The 21,340-nt window shown below is 32.4% G+C and overlaps 1 protein-coding gene across 1 annotated transcript in view; it reads left to right on the top strand.

Annotated features, from left to right (window-relative positions):
- Window positions 1–21,340, top strand: part of LOC142332906 (centrosomal protein of 120 kDa-like) — a 113,521-nt gene that overhangs the window by 77,520 nt on the left and 14,661 nt on the right. The window contains exons 12-13 of the mRNA XM_075379604.1: window positions 2,010–2,192; window positions 21,143–21,241. Coding sequence (XP_075235719.1) covers window positions 2,010–2,192; window positions 21,143–21,241 — 282 coding nt within the window. The remainder of the gene's footprint in view (window positions 1–2,009; window positions 2,193–21,142; window positions 21,242–21,340) is intronic.

Below are 21,340 nucleotides of genomic sequence, written 5' to 3'. Positions count from 1 at the left end.
TAACAGTGGATTGAACGTGCCAGTACCCCAGTAATCACCCTATTTATTTATGTAATTTACTTGTAGATATTATTTATTTGGAAGTGATTGTAAATGAAACGAATCTGAATACAAAAAATATATTTTTACAGGAAAATACATGAGAAAATTCCCGCATTAGTTGATGGAAACCACTAACATTTGACGAACTAAAAATCTTCTTAGCTCTTATGTTGCTTGCATATGGAAATAATCAATCTACCCCTTTTGCATGATTACTGGAAGACACACTGGTTGTTTGGTTTACCTGGTTTCAGAGCCGATATGTGACCGGTTTTTATTAATTCTAAGATGTTTGTATTTTTCTTCTGAGCCAAAAACTGATGCTGAAAAAAAAGAGCTGCAACCACAAAATACAGACTATTTATATGATATATAAAAAATGATTTTTATATATCAGTCTAGTAAACAACTTTCTTTAGATAAAGAGATGGTGCTTTGGCATGGACAGTTAGTTTTTAGGCAATACATTAAAGAAAAGAGACATAAATATGGTTTAAAAATATGTTTATATCTTCAGTGAGCCAGAGCCAGACGGTATGATTTTATGTTTTCATTGTTATGGAGGAAAAACTTACATAACAGCAGGGAAAAATCATATCATAGAAGTAGTAAAGTATTTAATGCAGAATGCACTGAATGTAGGCCATTCATTGTTCATGGGTAATTATTACAATAGTTATTCATTAGCATTAAGACTTCTGGCTAATAATATCTACTGCACTGGTATTTTAAAAAGTAATTGAAAGTGCTCACTGGTGGATATTATATTGGCAAAATTGGGTGAAGGAGAGACTGTAGCTTGGTACAGTGATGGGTTATGATTGGAGCCTGGAAAGATAAAAGGAAGGTAACTTATATATCAACAGAATTTGAAATGAGATGGTTGAGAAGATTGATAAAAGGGGTTGAATGTGGAAAAAACTCTGCCAGTGGTGCAGTACAATGCGCATATGAAAAGGATAGACCAGCTGATGTCGTATTATCCCTGCAAGAGAAAAACCATCTGATGGTATAAAAAAATCTTCTTTCATTCCTTATCCATGTATGTTAACAATACTTTCTTTAAATCTGTATAATATATATTCTGGTAACATGTATGACTTCAGGCTTGCTATACTAGAGCACTTCCTTCCTTGTCCACCTGGAAAAATGTTAACTTCTCCAAAGCCTGCCCAAAAACATACAATATTTGTCACTGATGAATGAGACAATCATGGCAGATTGAAGCGGAAAAGATGTAATAAAGAGTAAAAAACTACATACTGTGAAGTGTGCCCAGCTCAACCTGGCTTTTGCCCAGGTTGTTTTGACAAATATCATCAGAAACTGTAAAAATACAGGGACAAATACAAAACTGGGTGGCAGGAGGGGTTGTAAATAGGGAGTTATTTAGTTTTTATTTAATTTTATGTAAGTTTTTTTTTAGTTACAAGAAAATTATTCTGTTAGTAGTAATATCAGAGAATACAAATGGAAACGAGAATGTAAATAAAATATTCCTAATTGTTTAAATTATACTTCACTATCCTGTACTAAATATGTATCAATAAAAGATAAAATTGGTGAAAAAAAAAAATTGTATTAGATGTGACCCAAGTGTTCAGTGCTCATGGGATGCTGGCAACACATGTCAAATTTTGTCTTCCCTAGATAAGAAAAACTACAAGAAGTTACATTGATTATCATATATACAGGCAGTAAACACCAAAAGGTAAGGGGAATTATAACAAAAAAAAAATTTAGGTCTTTGTATATGGTTAGTAGATGAGCAGTGAATGTGTTAAAAAATTATTGCTTTGGGATGTTGTTGTTTGTATTTATATTTATTATCCTAATTTTCCTTCTGTTTTAATTTCTTCCTGATTTGTGCTTTATAAATTATAATGGTTAAGGTGTAACTTTGAGTTTATACTTCATAACTTTTGAGTGATTATAATTTATAAAATTTAATACAGTTAATGTTTTAGTTGAAGAGGAAAGAGTGCCAGCACTTAACAATGCTGTCATCAGAGTGGACAAAAAGGCGTATGGAGCTGGAAGATAATTTAAATCGAAATGTTGAACAATGTCGCACCCTTGCTCTATCATTGAATAAAGCTACTGATAACTTGCGAGAACGTAGTAGAACAAATTCTGAGAAAGAGCGAACTGTATGTACATATTACTTGTTCAATTTGATTTTGTAATAAATTAGTTCAAAAGCTTTGATATTAGATAGATTAATTTAGACTTAACTGGTTTGGCCAAACTTTAAAAAAAAGCAATTTTTTTCTGTTCTGAGGCTTTATCAGCATGTCTGAGTGGATAAAAAAATTTGAGGGCAGTTCCAAGTATAAGGAACTACAGATTTATTTAGAGAATGAACTTATTTGTTATAATCAAGATAATTGCCTTAGCTTGTGGAGTCATTTTTACCATTATGATACTAATCACAAAACAGTTTATAAAAATTAAGATTCATATTTCTCAATCAATTTGTTTCGTTTTCTATATGTTAATCTGATAAAAACTTTTCTTCAAACTGTGTTTTTATCCATTTGTAGCAGTTTTTACACAAACCTTTGTGATTGTTTCTTTTTGTTTGTATATTACTCTTTTCAAAATTTCTTTTTTCTAGTTTTATATCTGTTTCTTTTCCAGCTATTCTAAAAAAATTACATAACTGCTTTTTTATAGTTGATGTATAGTATAATTTTGTTGCCTTTAGTTTTCAACCGGATTGTTGCCTCATTTGTTATTTGCCTTATAATTATAAAGAAAACTTTCAAAATAATATGATCACTAGAAAGGAATCATTTCTTACTATACTTGATAAAAGTAATAACTCAAAGGTGGAATAGTTATCAGATGATTAAAAAAATGTAATGTTTATTGCCACCTGATTTTAGGGTACACTTATGAAGTATATTTTTTGTGATTTTAATTATATTTAACTTAAATGTGAATTGCAACTTTATCTAACAAATTTTCATTAGCATAAATAAATAATTTTTTTATCTTTTGGGTAAAGAATAATACATCATATAGATCACATCATGTCATGGGTCTATGTTTTGTTAGAAAAAGTTGCCTAATACTACCTGTGAAATTTAGTGGATTAGTTGTTGGTTATATGAAAATTTGGTATGCAATTTGTTTCAGTTTTTAAAAATTATATTAATTTTTGTTTGCGTGAAGCTATCAGTTAGATTTATTAGAAAACTGTTCTCAGGCAAACGGTTAAGGGTAGGATTCTTTTTGTCACATGTTTTCAGTTTGACAAAGGATATTGAGAGATTGTGCATGTTAAAATATTATAAATACAATTTGTTTACTTTAATATAAAACTTTATACAATATTACAAAATTAATATTGCAATGAGATTACAATTATAAAATCAGTAATAAACTTTATACAAGGATTATTTACTTATATTATTTACAAAGGAAACTAGTTTATACGTTAATCAATCAATAATGGTAAAAACAATAACGTTTAACAGTAAACTCACCAAACAGCTTCTCCATACTTAACTGTAGAAAGGAACATTGTTATACTTTTGAAAATTGGAATATGCTTGCAAAGCACTCTTTGCTCGTACGATTGACTAAAATTTGACATCTACTTCAAATGTTGTTGTACACACTCCCCTACTTGCTAGTCCTTGGCAGCATTTATAATCCTGGTTTAAGGCTTGTTCTGACATAACAGCAGCCGTTCTATCCTCCTTGTTCATTCAAGCTTTAATGGTCTCAAAACATCTGCAGTCTGAACCTCCTGCACTATTCTAGAAATTATTTCCATTGTTCCTCTTGTTTCTTAATTTTTCTCTTTTTAAATTTATTTTTTGGTTTACATAGTTTATTTTCTCTCTCTTATTCTAACATTTTCATTACTAGAAGCTTATCAATGCATCACAATATTTTATTAATGAAAATTAAGACTTTATTCTCTTTGAAAATTACTCTCTAAAACTTGATTTGTACTTAGCTACAGTGCATTCGGAAAGTTGCTGTTATTGGAATTATGGAAATGTAATGAAGAAACTTTCTTAATTATTACTTTGTATTTTTATTTCATTATTTTATAGAAACAGATAATACAATAACTGGAATAGTTTATAAAAGGTGTTGAAAGTGACCTCCTTCAACATCAATACAACACTGCACATGTTTCAGTTAGTTTTCAAACACTAACCAGATGATGTACTGGAATGTCTTGTACGTATGCCGTTATTGGGCTTTTTAGTTTGTTAGTTGTGAGTGGTTTGTTACTATACACTGCTTGTTTTCACTGCCTTGCATAGAAAGTAATTTGGGAGAGTCAGATTGGGTGATCGTGCAGGTCACAAACCCTTCTTTGTTCATCAAAGACATTTTGTAAAAAGTCATTGACTTGTAAGCTGTGGCATGTGCGCTGTGGCTCCATTTTGTTGAAACCTACTATGATTGATTTCCACATCTGTTAACTGACTATTGAAGTTTGTTAAAGCAGCATAATAATGATCACTGTTAACTGTATTTTCAAAAAAATATTGGACCCACAATTTTCATTCTACTCACACCAACCCAGACTCCAATTTTCTCTTCTTGTAAAGATTGTTTGTGTAATTCATGGGGTTAGTTGTTGACCACAATTGTGTATTTTGTGAATTAATGTACTCTCCCAGATGAAACCATGTTTAATCTGTAAAAAACATAATGTCAAGGATAGCTATGAAATGTTTATACCATTGACAATAATTTGGTCTTTTGGCATCATCTGTAGGTTTCAGTTCTTGAACATTCATACGTTGTAGGGGAAAAATTTCAGTTCTTTTCATACAGCTTTATGTGCGGTAGCAAGTCCAATATCTTGCTGCTGCATTAACTTACGCATTGACTTTGATGGCCTTTTGGCCATAACATCTGAAACATGAAACAGCTTCTGTTCACTTAGGTGGTCTTCCACTTTGATCAGTGTCTTCAGCCCCCAAAGTTTTTGATAAGAGTTCAAACTGTATTGCAGTGAGGAACAGGAGTATTTGGAAACTTTTCAGAAAACTTGTGTTTCACTAAATCAGTATACTTGTTGTCACCTTCATGAAAGATGTGTTTAGTGAGAATCAATCACAATTTAACAACTTCTGAGCAATGCCCAGTGAACCTACAGGGAAACTACCTAATGTCAAATTAACAGAATACACCACATAATTCTAAAGCATACTGCACAGTGTCTTTCCGAACACTCTGTACCGTAAATCTTGATATTTGAATCAACATTTGTTGTAATTTGGGTTTTAGTTGATTAATGAGACAAAATTAATCAGCCAAATTAAATTATTATGATAAATTATTGTGATTATTGTACTGATAAATATACTTTATGCTTAATTCAGGGATGTGGCAGTAACAGCAACAAGGTTCGTTCAAAACCAGGGACACACTCATTAAACATTCCTGGTGGTAAAATCATTGTTAGTTAAACTGATAGTACTCTTATTAAATTTTAATTTATTTTTAAGGTATCATTTTGCTTTGCAGCAAAGTGAATGTATTTTAATTTAAAAAATTGCCTCATTAAAGATTAATATGTTTTAATTAAAATATCTAATAGCTACACAGGTTCATGAAAACTGGCTGAGTGGGTGTTTTATTATAGGATGATTTTTTGATACTTCTTGTTTGGCAGCCAGAGCATGAGACTCTGTTATTATGTTGTGCATATTCATAAACATAAACATCAGGATAATTTAAAATATTTACTTTTCTTAACATCACTCTACACTACTACTGAATACAAATTACAATTATGTGAAAACATGTTCCAAATTATTCATTCATTTTCTTTTATTTTGTAATATAATGTTATTATAGTTTAAGTATTTTATAAATTTTTATAAAAAGATTAGACTTTGTCTAATCTTTGTAATTAGACTTAGTAAAATATTTATTTTTACTCATGGCTGATTACCAAAAGATGAATAGCCAATAGATTTAATAAAAATACTAGAGGTAGGTGAAGGTCATGCTTGTAATTTTAATGGTAACCCAAACAATAATTGCATATTCTCCCAACTTATGTTTCTTGAGCTTAATCTTGTGACGGCTATGCACAAAATAAAGTGTTAATTGGATGTGTCCAATTCAATATTTTTCATCTTGCTTGTATGTAATTTATATATACCTAGGTTTGTTTTTATGTGTTTGCATGTGTGCATTTTTTTGAAAACTACAAATAAGTCCACACAGCAAACTAACTATACATACCAATCAGTAAATATGCAAATTAAATTGAAGTGATTGTACTAAATGCATTGGACAGAATGGATAACATTCACTCGAGTGATTCAAGGGATACACAGATACTATGTGGATTTGAAATCTTTTCAAGTCCGCTACTGAAACAGAAGATACATACAAAGACATTAGCCACAACCATACATTTTTTGTTGCATAGCATGTAAAGACAAAGATGCATTTGAATCCATGAAGTTTATGAAAACACTAAATTGGTCAATTATTAATTAAGGGATTTCTTAAGCTTCAATCCTAAGACTGGTGTCATTAACAGTAGTGCTACTGAACACTTCATTGAAGTGTGTGTGCTGATAAATTAACCTCGTAGGAATGAGAGAAAAGTTCCATTAATTTGAAAGCGAGTCATTGAATGTTAAAAAAAAAACAAGTGTTTAAGTAGAAAAAATTTTGAGAAAGAAGAAAGATAATGAAAAATACAATCATGGTAAAGATTTTTATTATAGACTATAATATCTTAGTGTTTAGTTTATTTATTCATGGCAATTCATATTTTAGTTTATCATTAATTCGTTTTATCAATAATGTTGAATGTTTAGCACATGCCATCTGTACACTTGGCACACATCAATAATTTAAGATTTTAAAACCAGTTCCTTTTTTTTGTAAAGAAATATATTTTAAATATTTTGTTTAAAAAGACTTTACATTTAAATTTAATACTTTTTATCATGACTGAATTAATGCTAAGAAGGTTGTGTGATTCATATATGTTGACATTTTTATTTTTCATAAATAAATAAATAATTAATTTGTATAATTTTTAGTTTAATTCAGGGAAAAAAATTATTTTCCAAAAACTTATCACAGTTAAATGTGATATATTATATCAGGTTGATTGCTAATCAAGTTAAGGTGATCTGACACCTTTTTGGTTTGGATGGTATTTCCATAACTGAAGCATCTGTGTATGGGGAATAATGAAATTACTTGTAAAAATGATCCCATTGAACAGTTAGGTTAATGTCATATTCAGTTTTTTGGAAAGTTACAGATATATACATTACATATGAGGTGTGGCTGTTAAATAAATGAAACTAATGCTGTAAAATATTTTATTTTAAATTGATACAAATTTAGTTATTATCACCTTCAATATAAACCCCTGCTCTGTCCCTACGACACTCCATGCAAACCGAAACAGTCCTGGAAGTCTTCTTCAGTGAGTCTTTGATGATGCATGCTGTTTTTTCTTTCACAGCTTCAGTGGTCTAAAATGTTGTTCATTTTAATGCAGATTTGAACAGATAAAAGTCACATGGTGCCAGGCCAGGGGAATAAGGTGGATGGTCTAACACTGGGATGTTATATTTGGCTAGAAACATCATGAGAGACAATGCAGTATGAGCCGGTGCGCTGTCCTGATGAGGAACCCACACCTTGTTCTCCCACAATTCAGGTTGTTTTCTCTTATTTTTTCACAGAGTTGAGCAAGGACCTTGAATAAAGACAAGAATAGTTAACTGACGATCAGATCAGATTACCAATTTTTTCAATATTTTTATCTGTTTTTGACGTAGAAGGGCGACCCAGGGGAACATCATCTTTAACATCTTCTTGGTCATCTTGGAAATGCTTAAACCACTCAAAAACCGGTGCACATGATAAACATTCATTGCCATTTGCTTTTTTTAATAAAAGATAAGTTTCAGTAGCGGTTTTTCCAAGTTTCATATGAAATTTCATGACAATTCTTTGCTCTAAAAAACACTTATAAATTTTTCAGCAAAACAATAAACAGATTATCCAAATGAAGGCTACGGCCAGACTAATATGTCTACAGAAACTGGAGTGGCAATAATTGAAAGAGAAGACTTCACGCTACACAGCTGTAGGTCATACAAATTTGGCTCATGTGCAGTTCTTCTGTAGCAGCATCAGTCTCTTTATTTAATAACTAGTTACACCTCGTATGCAAGATTTTAATTGGAAAGAAATATGAATTATTATTTATAATAGTAGAAACGTCTTTATTGTCTAAACATTGTAGGAAAAATATTAAGAAACAATAACATAATGTAGAACATAAACCTCCTCTATGAATCATGAGACCTTGCCGTTGGTGAGGGGGCTTGAGTACTCAGTGATACAGAGTAGCTGGACTGAAGGTGCGACCATATCGGAGAGGTATCTGTTGAGAGCCAGACTAAGGAATGATTCCTGAAAGAGGGCAGCAGCTCTTTCAGTAGTTGTTAGGGGCGTGAGAGTCAGGACGACTTAAACGGCCATATCAACATCATTCAGTCCTCTGAGTACTGCGCAGCTGAAAGTAATGGAAAACTACAGCTGCTTTTTTTCCAAGAAAATGTGGCTCTCTGCATTTTCATATAGCAATTATGGAGGCGCCTTCCTTGGTAAAATATTCCGGAGGTAAACTAGACCCCCATTCGGATCTCCGGGTGGGGACTACTAAGGAGGGGGTCACCAGAAAATTAAAAAATAACATTCTACGAGTCGGAGTGTGGAATGTTAGAAGTTTAAAAAAGGTTGGTAGGCTGGAAAATGTAAAAAGAGAAATGGATAGGATAAATGTGGATGTAGTAGGAATTAGTGAGGTTCGGTGGGAAGAGGAAGGCGACTTTTGGTCAGGTGATTTTAGAATAATAACTCAGCTTCAAATAATGGTGTGTATACGAAGAGATTGATGAAGCAATTAAACACGTAAAAGGAGATGAAAATTTAATAATAGTTGATTGGAATGCAAGCATTGGAAAGGGCAAGGAAGGAAATATAGTAGGTGAATATGGGCTGGGCAAAAGAAATGAAAGAGGGGACAGACTTATAGAGTTTTGCACAAAGTATAATTTAGTAATTGCCAACACCCAATTTAAAAATCATAATAGAAGAATATACACTTGGAAAAAGCCAGGCGATACTGCAAGGTATCAGATAGATTATATCATGGTTAAGCAGAGATTTAGGAATCAACTCGTTGACTGCAAAACTTACCCTGGAGCAGACATTGATAGCGACCATAATTTTGTGATAATGAAATGTAAATTGGGATTTAAAAACCTGAAGAAAAGGTGTCAGATGAATCGGTGGAATTTAGAGAAGCTTGAGGAAGAGGAGGTAAAGAAGATTTTTGAGGAGGACATCGCAAGAGGTCTGAGTAAAAAAGATAAGGTAGAAAATGTAGAAGAAGAATGGGAGAATGTTAAAAAGGAAATTATTAAATCAGCAGAAGCGAACTTAGGCGGAACAAAGAGAACTGGTAGAAAACCTTGGGTTTCAGACCATATATTGCAGCTGATGGATGAACGTAGAAAATATAAGAATGCTAGTGATGAAGAAAGTAAAAGGAACTACCGACAATTAAGAAATGCTATAAACAGGAAGTGCAAACTAGCGAAAGAAGAGTGGATTAAAGAAAAGTGTTCAGAAGTGGAAAGAGAAATGAACATTGGTAAAATAGATGGAGCATACAGGAAAGTTAAGGAAAATTTTTGGGTACATAAATTAAAATCTAATAATGTGTTAAACAAAGATGGTACACCAATATGTAATACAAAAGGTAAAGTCGATAGATGGGTGGAATATATTGAAGAGTTATACGGAGGAAATGAATTAGAAAATGGTGTTATAGAGGAAGAAGAGGAAGTTGAGGAGGATGAAATGGGAGAAACAATACTGAGATCTGAATTTAAGAGAGCATTAAAAGATTTAAATGGCAGAAAGGCTCCTGGAATAGACGGAATACCTGTAGAATTACTGCGCCGTGCAGGTGAGGAAGCGATTGATAGATTATACAAGCTGGTGTGTAGTATTTATGAAAAAGGGGAAGTACCATCAGACTTCAAAAAAAGTGTTATAGTCTTGATACCAAAGAAAGGAGGGGCAGATAAATGTGAAGAATACAGAACAATTAGTTTAACTAGTCATTCATCAAAAATCTTAACTAGAATTCTATACAGAAGAAGTGTTAGGAGAAGACCAATTTGGTTTCAGGAAAAGTATAAGGACAAGGGAAGCAATTTTAGCTCAGATTAATAGTAGAAGAATGATTAAAGAAAAACAAACCAACATACTTGGCGTTTATAGACCTAGAAAAGGCATTCGATAATGTAGACTGGAATAAAATGTTCAGCATTTTAAAAAAATTAGGGTTCAAATTAAGAGATAGAAGAATTGCTAACATGTACAGGAACCAAACAGCAACAGTAATAATTGAAGAACATAAGAAAGAAGCCCTAATAAGAATGGGAGTCCGACAAGGATACTGTTACTTTTTAATGTTTACATGGAACTAGCAGTTAATGATGTTAAAGAACAATTTAGATTCGGAGTAACAGTACAAGGTGAAAAGATAAAGATGCTACGATTTTCTGATGATATAGTAATTCTAGCTGAGAGTAAAAAGGATTTAGAAGAAACAATGAATGGCATAGATGAAGTCCTACGCAAGAACTATCGCATGAAAATAAACAAATACAAAACAAAAGTAATGAAATGTATTAGAAATAACAAAGATGGACCAATGAATGTGAAAATAGGAGGAGAGAAGATTATGGAGGTAGAAGAATTTTTTTTTGGGAAGTAGAATTACTAAAGATGGACGAAGCAGGAGCGATATAAAATGCAGAATAGCACAAGTGAAACGAGCCTTCAATCAGAAATATAATTTGTTTATATCAAAAATTAATTTAAATGTCAGGAAAAAATGATTGAAAGTATATGTTTGGAGTGTCGCTTTATATGGAAGTGATGAAGCTTGGACAATCAGAGTATCTGAGAAGATAAGATTAGAAGCTTTTGAAATGTGGTGCTATAGGAGAATGTTAAAAATCAGATGGGTGGATAAAGTGACAAATGAAGAGGTATTGCGGCAAATAGAAGAAGAAAGAAGCATTTGGAAAAATATAGTTAAAAGAAGAGACAGACTTATAGGCCACATACTAAGGCATCCTGGAATAGTCGCTTTAAGATTGGAAGGACAGGTAGAAGGAAAAAATTGTGTATGCAGGCCACGTTTGGAATATGTAAAACAAATTGTTAGGGATGTAGGATGTAGGGGGTATACTGAAATGAAACGACTAGCACTAGATAGGGAATCTTGGAGAGCTGCATCAAACCAAAATTATTCTCCTGAAGCTTCTCTGGCTTGTCTATAACTTTTTGAATCAAAATTTCTTCTTCCTTTTTCCACTTCACAGGTGTATGAGTGATGTAGCTTGTTTTAGCACTCACCTTTTAGAGGTCTTCCTTTATCTCTTTTTCCATGTTGGACTATATTTCAGAATTTTAGCTGACAGATGTTTTCTTACATTTTATCAATGTGAGGCTTACCAGTTGGAATTATACCATTTAATTTTCTCTAACAAAGGAGGTATCTTTAACTCATTCCTTTTCCTGTCTAACTTAATGTAGGACAGAAAGGAATAAAATTGTTGTTTTCCTAAAATCAACATTTTATTTTCATAAGCAGAAATAATCTAATACCTTAAAAAAGTAAATGAATTTCTAATTTGAAGTATTTTTACTTTTCTAAAGATATTTAATGATGGCACTGCCATATATAGTCTGCCTGAGTGAATTAAGCTGCAGCTAAATCTAGGCTAAATAAGTGCAAAGTACAATATTTTTATGTCATAACATCTTTGCTTTTTTAAAGAATTAATGAGGCTTTTCCAGGTTAATTGACTGTCAACTATAATTACTAGTTTAAATACTTCACAGGACCTTAGCACAAAATGGAAGGGAGACAGCTTTCTAAATTTAATATATAGTATGGTGTATCTTTGTTTTTATTTTTATTTTAGCAAATACTATCAGTTTTTTCATTTTAAGATGTATTTTTACATTGCTAGGTTTTTTGCGAATTTTAAACATTAGTTTTTTTTCAACAAATATATTGTGTCCGAGTGGTGATTTGAAAGCGTTTTTTGCCTTGGAAAAAAAAAATTTACCTTCCTTCATTGGGGAAAGGTACTGCATGAGATGGCTGCTATGCAATAATAAACAATAACAAAAAGAAGAATAAGATTTAACAAGAGTTTGTGAGGATTAAATGCAAATTGTCTAATTACAACTTCAACTAATTACTCATATTTAGCAAAATCCATTTAACCTTTTTTAACCAATGGTGCTTATTAGCCATATTTTAATTCATCGAAGGGAGCTAAATGAATGTTTGAATAGTACTTGTTGTACAAGGCTGTGAAAGCAATATCAGCAGAGCCTTTCTAATGTCAGGAAAAATGATTAGCTCGTTTTTAAAACCTAAGTTATGTCTGGTGTTTCCTATATCTCATTCCAAATTTTGAACCATAATTAAGTTATCCAAGATGAAGTTAATACACCAGATGAAACACCTCTCATGTTTACTCAGAAATTTATCAATAAAAATGCAGGTGATTTGTCTGCAGAAAATCTGACTTCTAAAGATGTGAAGGAATTATTTATTAGAAACCTTCTCCAAAATTCGGACGAATTTTTGGCTGGATGAATGCTTCTGTGTTTCTGTTGGCAGCAGTGCGAGTGGTGATGATATCAACATTCTAAGTATTGCATGTTGCCTGCTCTTTTAAAATGGCAGTCATGACATTCTCTGGATGTTCCTGATGAACTTGTAGCATGTCAAGAATAGGTTGAATGTGGTGGTTCCAGTTTAGCAGAATACTTAGCAATTAATGCTACTGACACAATAAATAAAGACCTGCATGCTGTTGGATGCATTTGATAAGAATTTTTTCTTGTTGCTATTTTTCCTTTTTTAGCTAAGGTCTCTAATGCATTAACAATATCAACAAAGTGATGCTTAAAAGCACAGATCCTTTTGTATTCCTCTAACCACCTAGTCTCATATAGTTTAGGAATGCTAGCAATAAGCTTGCATCGTAAAACTTGCGAAAAAATGTGATATTTCCTTAATAATTCCAATGCAGTTTCAAATTTCTGGGATAATGTTTAAGTTGTACATGACAAGGTTAAGCTTGTGAGAACAGCAATGGAAATAGAAGGTTTTTTGTACTTTTGTCTCAAGATTGTTTGTACACCTCCTTCTTTCCAAGACATGGTGAAACACCTGTTGAAGCTTAACTCCACCACTTATCGGGGCTAGCTTTAAGTTTCTCACAGAATCTTCATTAAGGCCTTCAAGCTTTTTATAAAGCTTAAAAATTCTTATTTGATTTTGTTGACCTTTTCATTGAAGAAACATAATCCAATCAATGTACAGCTGTTCTTTGCCAGAAATTTTTGTGGTTTTGTCAGCCAAAATGCTGTAAATGCAAGCTTTTTTAACCCTTGTGTTAGTATGTTCCCTGATAGTAGTGCCACATAGATCAATTATTTAATTTTGGATGATAGTTGATCAGTATTATGCATATTTTAGTCTATGCTCAAAATGGTCTTTTAGTTGTAAATCACCTTCTTTGATGCATAAATTGGATAGGTTGATAAGTACACCTTCATCAAATTTTTTCCTAAGTGGTAAATCATGTGTACTGGAAAAAAGATAAAGGAAATAACTGAGGACACTGCTTTCCTGTTCTATTAATTTTCATGGAGAATGGTGAAATTGGATGTCCACTGGAACGCTCTCCATGAATGATTTTACAGATTCCGTTGCAGTCTGAAGTCCCTGCGACTGAACATGTGCTTTGCAATAATTGTGCATGTTCTTATACTTCATGAAAAGTCTGATAGAAAAAGAACTGCAACCACCTCTCATCATTCTGGCTGATGGTGGGAACAACACACAACATTTACAGAAAGCACGATTGAGTTCCCTTGAGTAAGCTAGTCATGGATAATTTGAGTCCAGCCACTGGTGATTGAATTTCTTCTTGAGGTGTTTGGCATCTGCCACAAAACTGTGGTTATTCAGAGGAACTATACATTTTCCAAGAGTTGTTTTTTCTTATCAACGGGCATAGTGCTCACCAGGCCGACAAAGTTTTCCAATATTGTCTTCATGACAACCATTGCACAATGGTTTGAACCGTAGAAGAAGGTGCTGCAGTCATACTGTTTGAACCAGAGTATGGTTCGTACTTCCTTGTCCTCATCATTGTTGCTAGTATTTTTTTTCTGTTTTAAATTCAGTGCAAAGAAATAAATTTAATGAGACCAAACGTTGATGGGGTGCGGACATGGCATCTCGCTGCATTGCTTTGACATATAAGGTTCTAACTGACATTTTTGTCAAAACTGAGTTTTATACAGTATATGACTATACTAATTGAGCTATATTCAAAAATATTACCTAAATAATATTAAAAATTTATGGATGAATCATCAACAGAAAGTTAATCAGAAAATTTTAAAAACCAGTTTTTTGGACTCGGGGCCCTCAAAACGAGAAAAGAACAGATTTTATTGATATAAAAATCAAACAATTGGGAAAAGCCATTTTAGTAATTAGGTCACATTTTGAATTATTTTTAATTCATCAAAAGTATTGATTATTTAGAAGAACTTAACAAAATCATAAACTTAAATACAAAATTTTTATGTTATTTCAAAAGAATACCTAGTGTCATAACAGTTGCAAGCATAGAAAGATAATAAAAAAATAAAGAATAACAAATTTTAAGTTGTATGCTTTTAAAGGAAGAGTCGCGCTTATGTAAATTTATGGTAGACAAGTTAAATAAAAGCATGTAATAAACATTACAATAGGCTACCAAAAAATGTTCTAATATCCATTCGTTATAATCGGTAACTGGCACGAAAAAATAAACTTTACAGTCGTAAAAAATTGCTTACATTACCTACCCACTTGTATGAAAGGAAAACTGCACTGACTAATCAAAAATACTGCGCTCTTGTTTACTGAGCGAGCAACATAAAACCGAACCCATAACGTAACCTCTGCAGAATCGGTAGGTTATGTTGGAATGAAATTTTATGAGTGATACGGATAAATTAAATAAGAAAAACATAAAACAATTTAAATGTTGTATTTATTTACCTTATTTTTACAAAAGATATTCAGAATTACCACCATGGGCGTCGATGTAATTTTGTGCTCGACTGATCATATTGAGAGGCAAAACGTTGTTGTCAATTGCGTTTTTTCTCGTTGAATATTCACTTTCAGTTCATCAGTACTGTGTGGAGTAGATGCATAAACTCTCTCTCTCTTTAAGTAGCCCCTAAGGAAAAAATCGCAAGTAGATAATTCTGGGGACGTGGTGGCCACCAATCCTCTGCTGATAGCTCGTTCATTTGTGAAAGCTGCATGAACACGATTCAGTGAAACGTTTGATGTAAGACACGTTTCTCCGTCTTGTTGGTAGAACCTATATTCTTTAATTGAGCATAGAATTCTTCGAAAATTGTGAGGTAAACTTCCGGTCAAAAAATATTGGTCCCACTAGATGATTATTGGAAACGGCACCCCAAACACCTATTTTCTTATCGTGAAGTGTACGCTCGAATATCTCGTGAGGATTTTTTACCTTCCAGTACCTGGTGTTCTGCGAATTAATATGGCCGGATAAATGAAACCATGCCTAGTCTGACATGAAATAAAACAGGGTGTCTGTCCATCAATAATGTTTTCGAGAAGCCAGTTGCTATAATAAAGTCATATCGGTTTTTCTGTCACCTATTTTATATTTTATCAACTTTGTGATAGTAGTTTTAAGTCTTATTTTGCCTTCTTAGCTTGTTTTAGTAAATTCTTATTATATGATTAATATTACGTTTACACCTTGTATAGCTTATTATTTTTGAGTTATTTTCCCCTTTTAATAATAACTACCGGGCGATGATAACGCCCAGGCGTTTCTCGCCCACAAAAAAAAAAAATTACTTTCAATATCGACAATGGCCTGTGGAGTCCTAATTGAAGTTTCCTATTTCGTTTTACATTTGAACTCCATGTTTTTTTTAACTAAATCGTGTATGCTACTCTTAACTAGGATACAGGCATTCGGAAATTTTTCTAAGTACTAGACGTTATTCTTCAAACGATCCAGAACGAATAGAGGCCTCAAGTATAGCTGCTTTATCCTGGATTGAATAAGGCATTTTACATAAACATAACTGCACTGCAACAAAACATATACTGCACTGACACGTAACCACTTGACAAACGGTAGCAACAATCAGTAGTAACATATACATCCATTATTCGCGCTAGTTATAGGAGAATTTTTCATAAATAATGTTGGGTAACGGTTTCATTATCGGCTCGGTTTAATGCTGCTAACTTTGTACTTTGTAAATAGCTTGTGGAATATTCTTGTCGTGTCGTGAAATGAGACTAGAATAACGAGACTAATCTAGAACTTTTGTTGCCGCAAGTAAAATGGTGCCGGAGTGTAACAATTATTAAATCTTCTCACAGATAGCGTAAGTGTCAATTTTGTAATTACTTTCCTTCAAATTTATATATATTTTATTTATTTTTTGTGTTATTTAAAAAAACATTCCATCTTGAAAGGGAGTCAACTGCCTTCTTGCATCCCTTTGGATACGCTAGTAGTCAGCTCTATAACACAAGGCTTTACGATCTGCAAAATAAATTTGACATTCATCACATAATAAGTCATTTATGTTCACTATGAACAATATTATAGCTTAGGCAGAGTTGTGGTACTTTGACTGACTATACCTGGGGCTTATTTAAAATACTGTCCACATATCCTAACTGTGCACCCTTAAGAGATAAAAGCTAAACCACTTGTGCAAGCAGTACGTCTTAATTACCATTTGCTACAATTTTTGTGTAAGCATGATCGTATCAAATCCTTTTGCATGTCTAGAAATTGAGGACTCTCCTTATAATTACTCGTATTATTTAAACCTAGATTAATTAATGTGATAAAACAATATTAAAATGTCTGGCACTTAAACCCTGTTGCCACATGCTGTGCTTCATACCAGCGAGCGCGACGCTAGCCATTAAGATGTCAGCGGAAGTTACAGCCCACCTACGCTTTTGCAGACGCGCTCCTCCCATCAAGCCATTTGACCGTGCAGCATCCCACAACAACGGCCGGCACACCACAATGTGCTGACCTTATAAGCAGCAACACAGTAATGTAAGAGCATTCACTCTCGAACCCTCCACCAGGAGAAAAAGAATAAGGAATTACCCCGGCCAGCCCAATGTGGGTTCTCTCAGCGCATGCCAACACCCCCGCCGAAGCAACAGGCCTGGCGGCCCAGTACGAACCCCGCTAGCACTAGGAGGTGAAGACAGAGCCAAAAGAACACCACTGCTTGAGAAGAATCGTCTCGGCTGCACTGGTGGAAGCCGACCCAATACTGCGGGACTTTAATGGACCACCACCATAGCGAACGCTGTAGTGGAGACCCTATTGATGCTGAGGGAAAACTCGGTCCGATTCCAGACGAGCCGCAATGCCCCGACTACAACCCGTCGAGCCGAGCCGTCGATCACTAGTCTTCGGCGATTGACGAATCGCCGAAGACTAGTGATCGGACTCTAGACTAGAGAACCGGACTCAACAGCCTTTCTCAGGGTTAACCTCATCAGAGCACTAACATTGCCATTTAAGGACCACCACTACAAAACCCCAAATAGACCTTTTCAGGGCTACCACAATGTTCTAAGCGCTGCATGCCGTCGGAGCAATTCGGTGACAACCCTTTCTAAACCCTAATTTATTACATGATACATTTTTGCTATTAAAGATATTTATTATCCTAGATTTAATAATTTTTTAAAAAGGTGTTAGGAGATTAATAGGTAGTGGATCTAGGGTTACCTGTCTTTAAAATAGGTATTACTGTAGCTATATATTAGAAAAGATTCCTGTTGCAAAAAATAAATTAAATGAAAGGTCAGAACATCAGAAACTTTATTAATAATTTCTTTAGTTTGGTTAACCTAATCAGTACAGAAAATATAGTGGATTCCAGATAATCGGACCACTTAGGGACCAGGACCATATGACCCTATTTAATGGCTGGACATGTTAGCGATATTAGTGAAAACTGGGAAGATATTCACAAATACTCTGCACAGCACTGGTACATACTAATTATTAACATGATTTAACATCTTGTTATTTACAATTTTATTCCTAATACAGTACTTAAGTTACATAAACAACATTATTAAATTACAAAATAATAAAATTGTTTTTGTAGTCTATCTATATAAATAAAAATGTTAATGTTTGTTTGTTCAAAATCTTAAATCTTCGAAAGTTCTTCACCAATTGCTTTGAAATTTTGACACAACATTGCATTCGAATATATGTGTATACCTATGTGAATATATGTGTATATAATATATTTATATACCTAAGATATCACACCTGTGACAGGTAAAAACATGTTTTTGAAAAACAGCGCTATTTGTTGGATGTAAAAGCACCACACGCTATACTAAATTTTTTACAATTCCATTTAAATGTTTCTGATATGTGTGTCCGCTATAGTCTAAAAAAACTACTGGACCGATTTATGTGTGTGGAAAAATCAGAAAAGGAAAAAATAAAAAAGGGGAAAACAGACAAAAGGAAATGGAAAGGGGAAAAGAAAATAAGGGAAAAGAAATGGGGTTGGGAAAGGGGGAGGGAAATGGGAAAATTGGAGAAAGGGAATATGGTAAAAATGAAAAAGGGAAAAGGGAAAGGTTAAATTTTGTGAAGTTCCGTAATGTTCATTTTGTTAATGTTTTATCAAACTTTCAATTATTTTTATTTGCACTCAAATCTAGTAATAGCAAAGCATTGCCGGGTGTGCTAGTCATTAATAGAGAAAAATCGAAATCTTTATAAACAAAATAAAGATAAAAAGTCAAAATAATGAGATCTTTCATAGTCTGTAATATACAAAAACATATACTTTAATGTCTCGTACTTGGTTAAACCTCTGGAAAAAATTGTTTTTCTTAGCACTTTCATTACCTGGCACTCTACAAGTTTAGCAGACTCCCAATTCTGTTACCAGGTTTCTTTCACTGCCTTCTTGCATAAAATAATGCTGAAGTTTGTCAAAAAGATTTTTTTGTGTCTTGTGTAGATAAGTGTTTGACTTCAGGTTCATCTTTTTCATGTTCAATTCCTGTAATCTTTGGATAATGTTTTGACCATTTCACTATCGTCTGTTTCATTTTCATCATAGCTTTCTGTATTTTCTTAGATTATATAGAATTCTTCAAAATTTTGAATCTGGTACTGCAAAAAGGTAATAGCATCTTCAGCATCGACTGTTTCAGCGGCTTTTAAACCACATTTGGCTAAGCAACTTATGATTGTGTTTGACTATGAACTGAATTGGCTGCAACAAATTGAGACATGCACTGACATCTTTAGCAAAAGAAGTCATCATATTTTCTTCAATATTTTGTAAAATGTAGCTTACTTAGATTTTAAATTAAAATGGATTTATAATATAATTTAAAGTACCCTTTCAAAATTCAGATATAGATTTATGTTTTATTTGTTTTTATATAAATACTTAAAAAATGATTATAATATAGATTACAATGTCACGACAAAAATCTGAAAATAAAATAACTAAAAATCTGAGGGTGATACAGAAAAAATAATTTGAATTTAAGGTTCAGCATAAAATATAACATAATCTTTTTCAGTATTAAAATTTTTCTTTTAATTAGTACATCAGTGTTATATTTCATAAATATGTGTTAACTTGCTAAAAAAATGTTTACATAAAGTGCTTTGATATGCGCACTGCATAATATGAATAATTTTTTTCTATTATAAATATTTTTATGCTTCTTTTGATGTCCCTATTAAATATTACTAAATTTCATTAGGAGACATGTAATAATAATATACCACCAATTTAGTTTCACAATCAGTGAAATTTTTCAGGCAGTTCATTGTAACCATGTACTACTTGGACGTTTATGCATGTATGTAATAAATTACTAGTTCAGATGACCATCAATATAAACTCCCAATAATTTATTTACCTTGAAATATATAATAGTTTCTTTTACTGATTGTGATACTGACAGTTAATAGTCAGTTTTGTTTATGTTTATTCAGTATTTTAATTTGTACTGTTTTTAGTTTTTTCTATCTTTTATTTTCTTTTATTAAATAAATATTTGTAACATTATGTTAACAAAGTTTTATGCTTGTATAGCTTTGGGCTGTTATTGCTAAATAACCAGCTCGAAACTGCTTTGATAATAAACATTGTCAGTAATCTGTTTTCAATCACAGATATCAATCGCTATAATATCAACATATTTAATTATCTCTCAACCTGTATTTAATTCTAGGTTATTAATGAAAATTTCAAAAAATAATAGATCACCATAAACTAAAACAATTAACATCATTTTGTTATAACATGATATCAATACTAAATTTTATTTCTGTGGCTTTTTAAGGTTATCTGCATACATTTACAAACTGGAATAGAAAGTTCAACATTATCTATATTAATCATGAGGCTTTACAGATATTTGCTTGTTGATTGTAGCTTGTGGTGTGGAAAGAGGTATATTAATGTCTTCATTATTTTTGAAACTAAAAAATTCTTGATAGGATTTTAATGTCTTAAAGTGTCTAAGTTTGGTAATTGAAAGTTGGCTCTGGCAGAAGAAAAAAAAAACATTACCTCTTAAAATAGTTTTGATACTCTTAATCTTCAAATTCTTTCCTACTCTTTGTCTATATTCTTGGTATTATTTTTGTATTCAAATTTTTGTATGTTCCTGTGTTCCAAAGAAATTGGGTACACATTCTGATAAATATGGATTGCTAGTTTTATCTTATGAACTGGTTAAAAGTTATTATTTTTTTATGAATTTGGAATGTGGAAATTATATGTCCTGAGTTAACTAAAATTAATTATTATAAGTATTTTGAATAAAATTTTACATTTGTTTAACTAGAGTTATTCATTTTGTATTTCTTAGTTAGCACTAGCAGAAAAAGATCTAGAACGTAAATATGAATTAATGTTTCAAGAACTGAAAGAGGCAACAGCAAGAATGGAAGCTGATGTGAATCATAAGGTAATAATACGTTTTATATCTTGAGCAAATTTTTTTGTGTGTATAATTCATGTTAGTTTTTCTTGCTAAATAGTTTTAAAAAAATAGTATGGATAGTAT

This window comes from Lycorma delicatula, chromosome 1 (genome assembly GCF_047948215.1).
Source record: "Lycorma delicatula isolate Av1 chromosome 1, ASM4794821v1, whole genome shotgun sequence".
Classification (NCBI taxonomy): Eukaryota; Metazoa; Arthropoda; class Insecta; order Hemiptera; family Fulgoridae; genus Lycorma; species Lycorma delicatula.
This window is presented reverse-complemented; position numbering and strand designations above follow the sequence as displayed.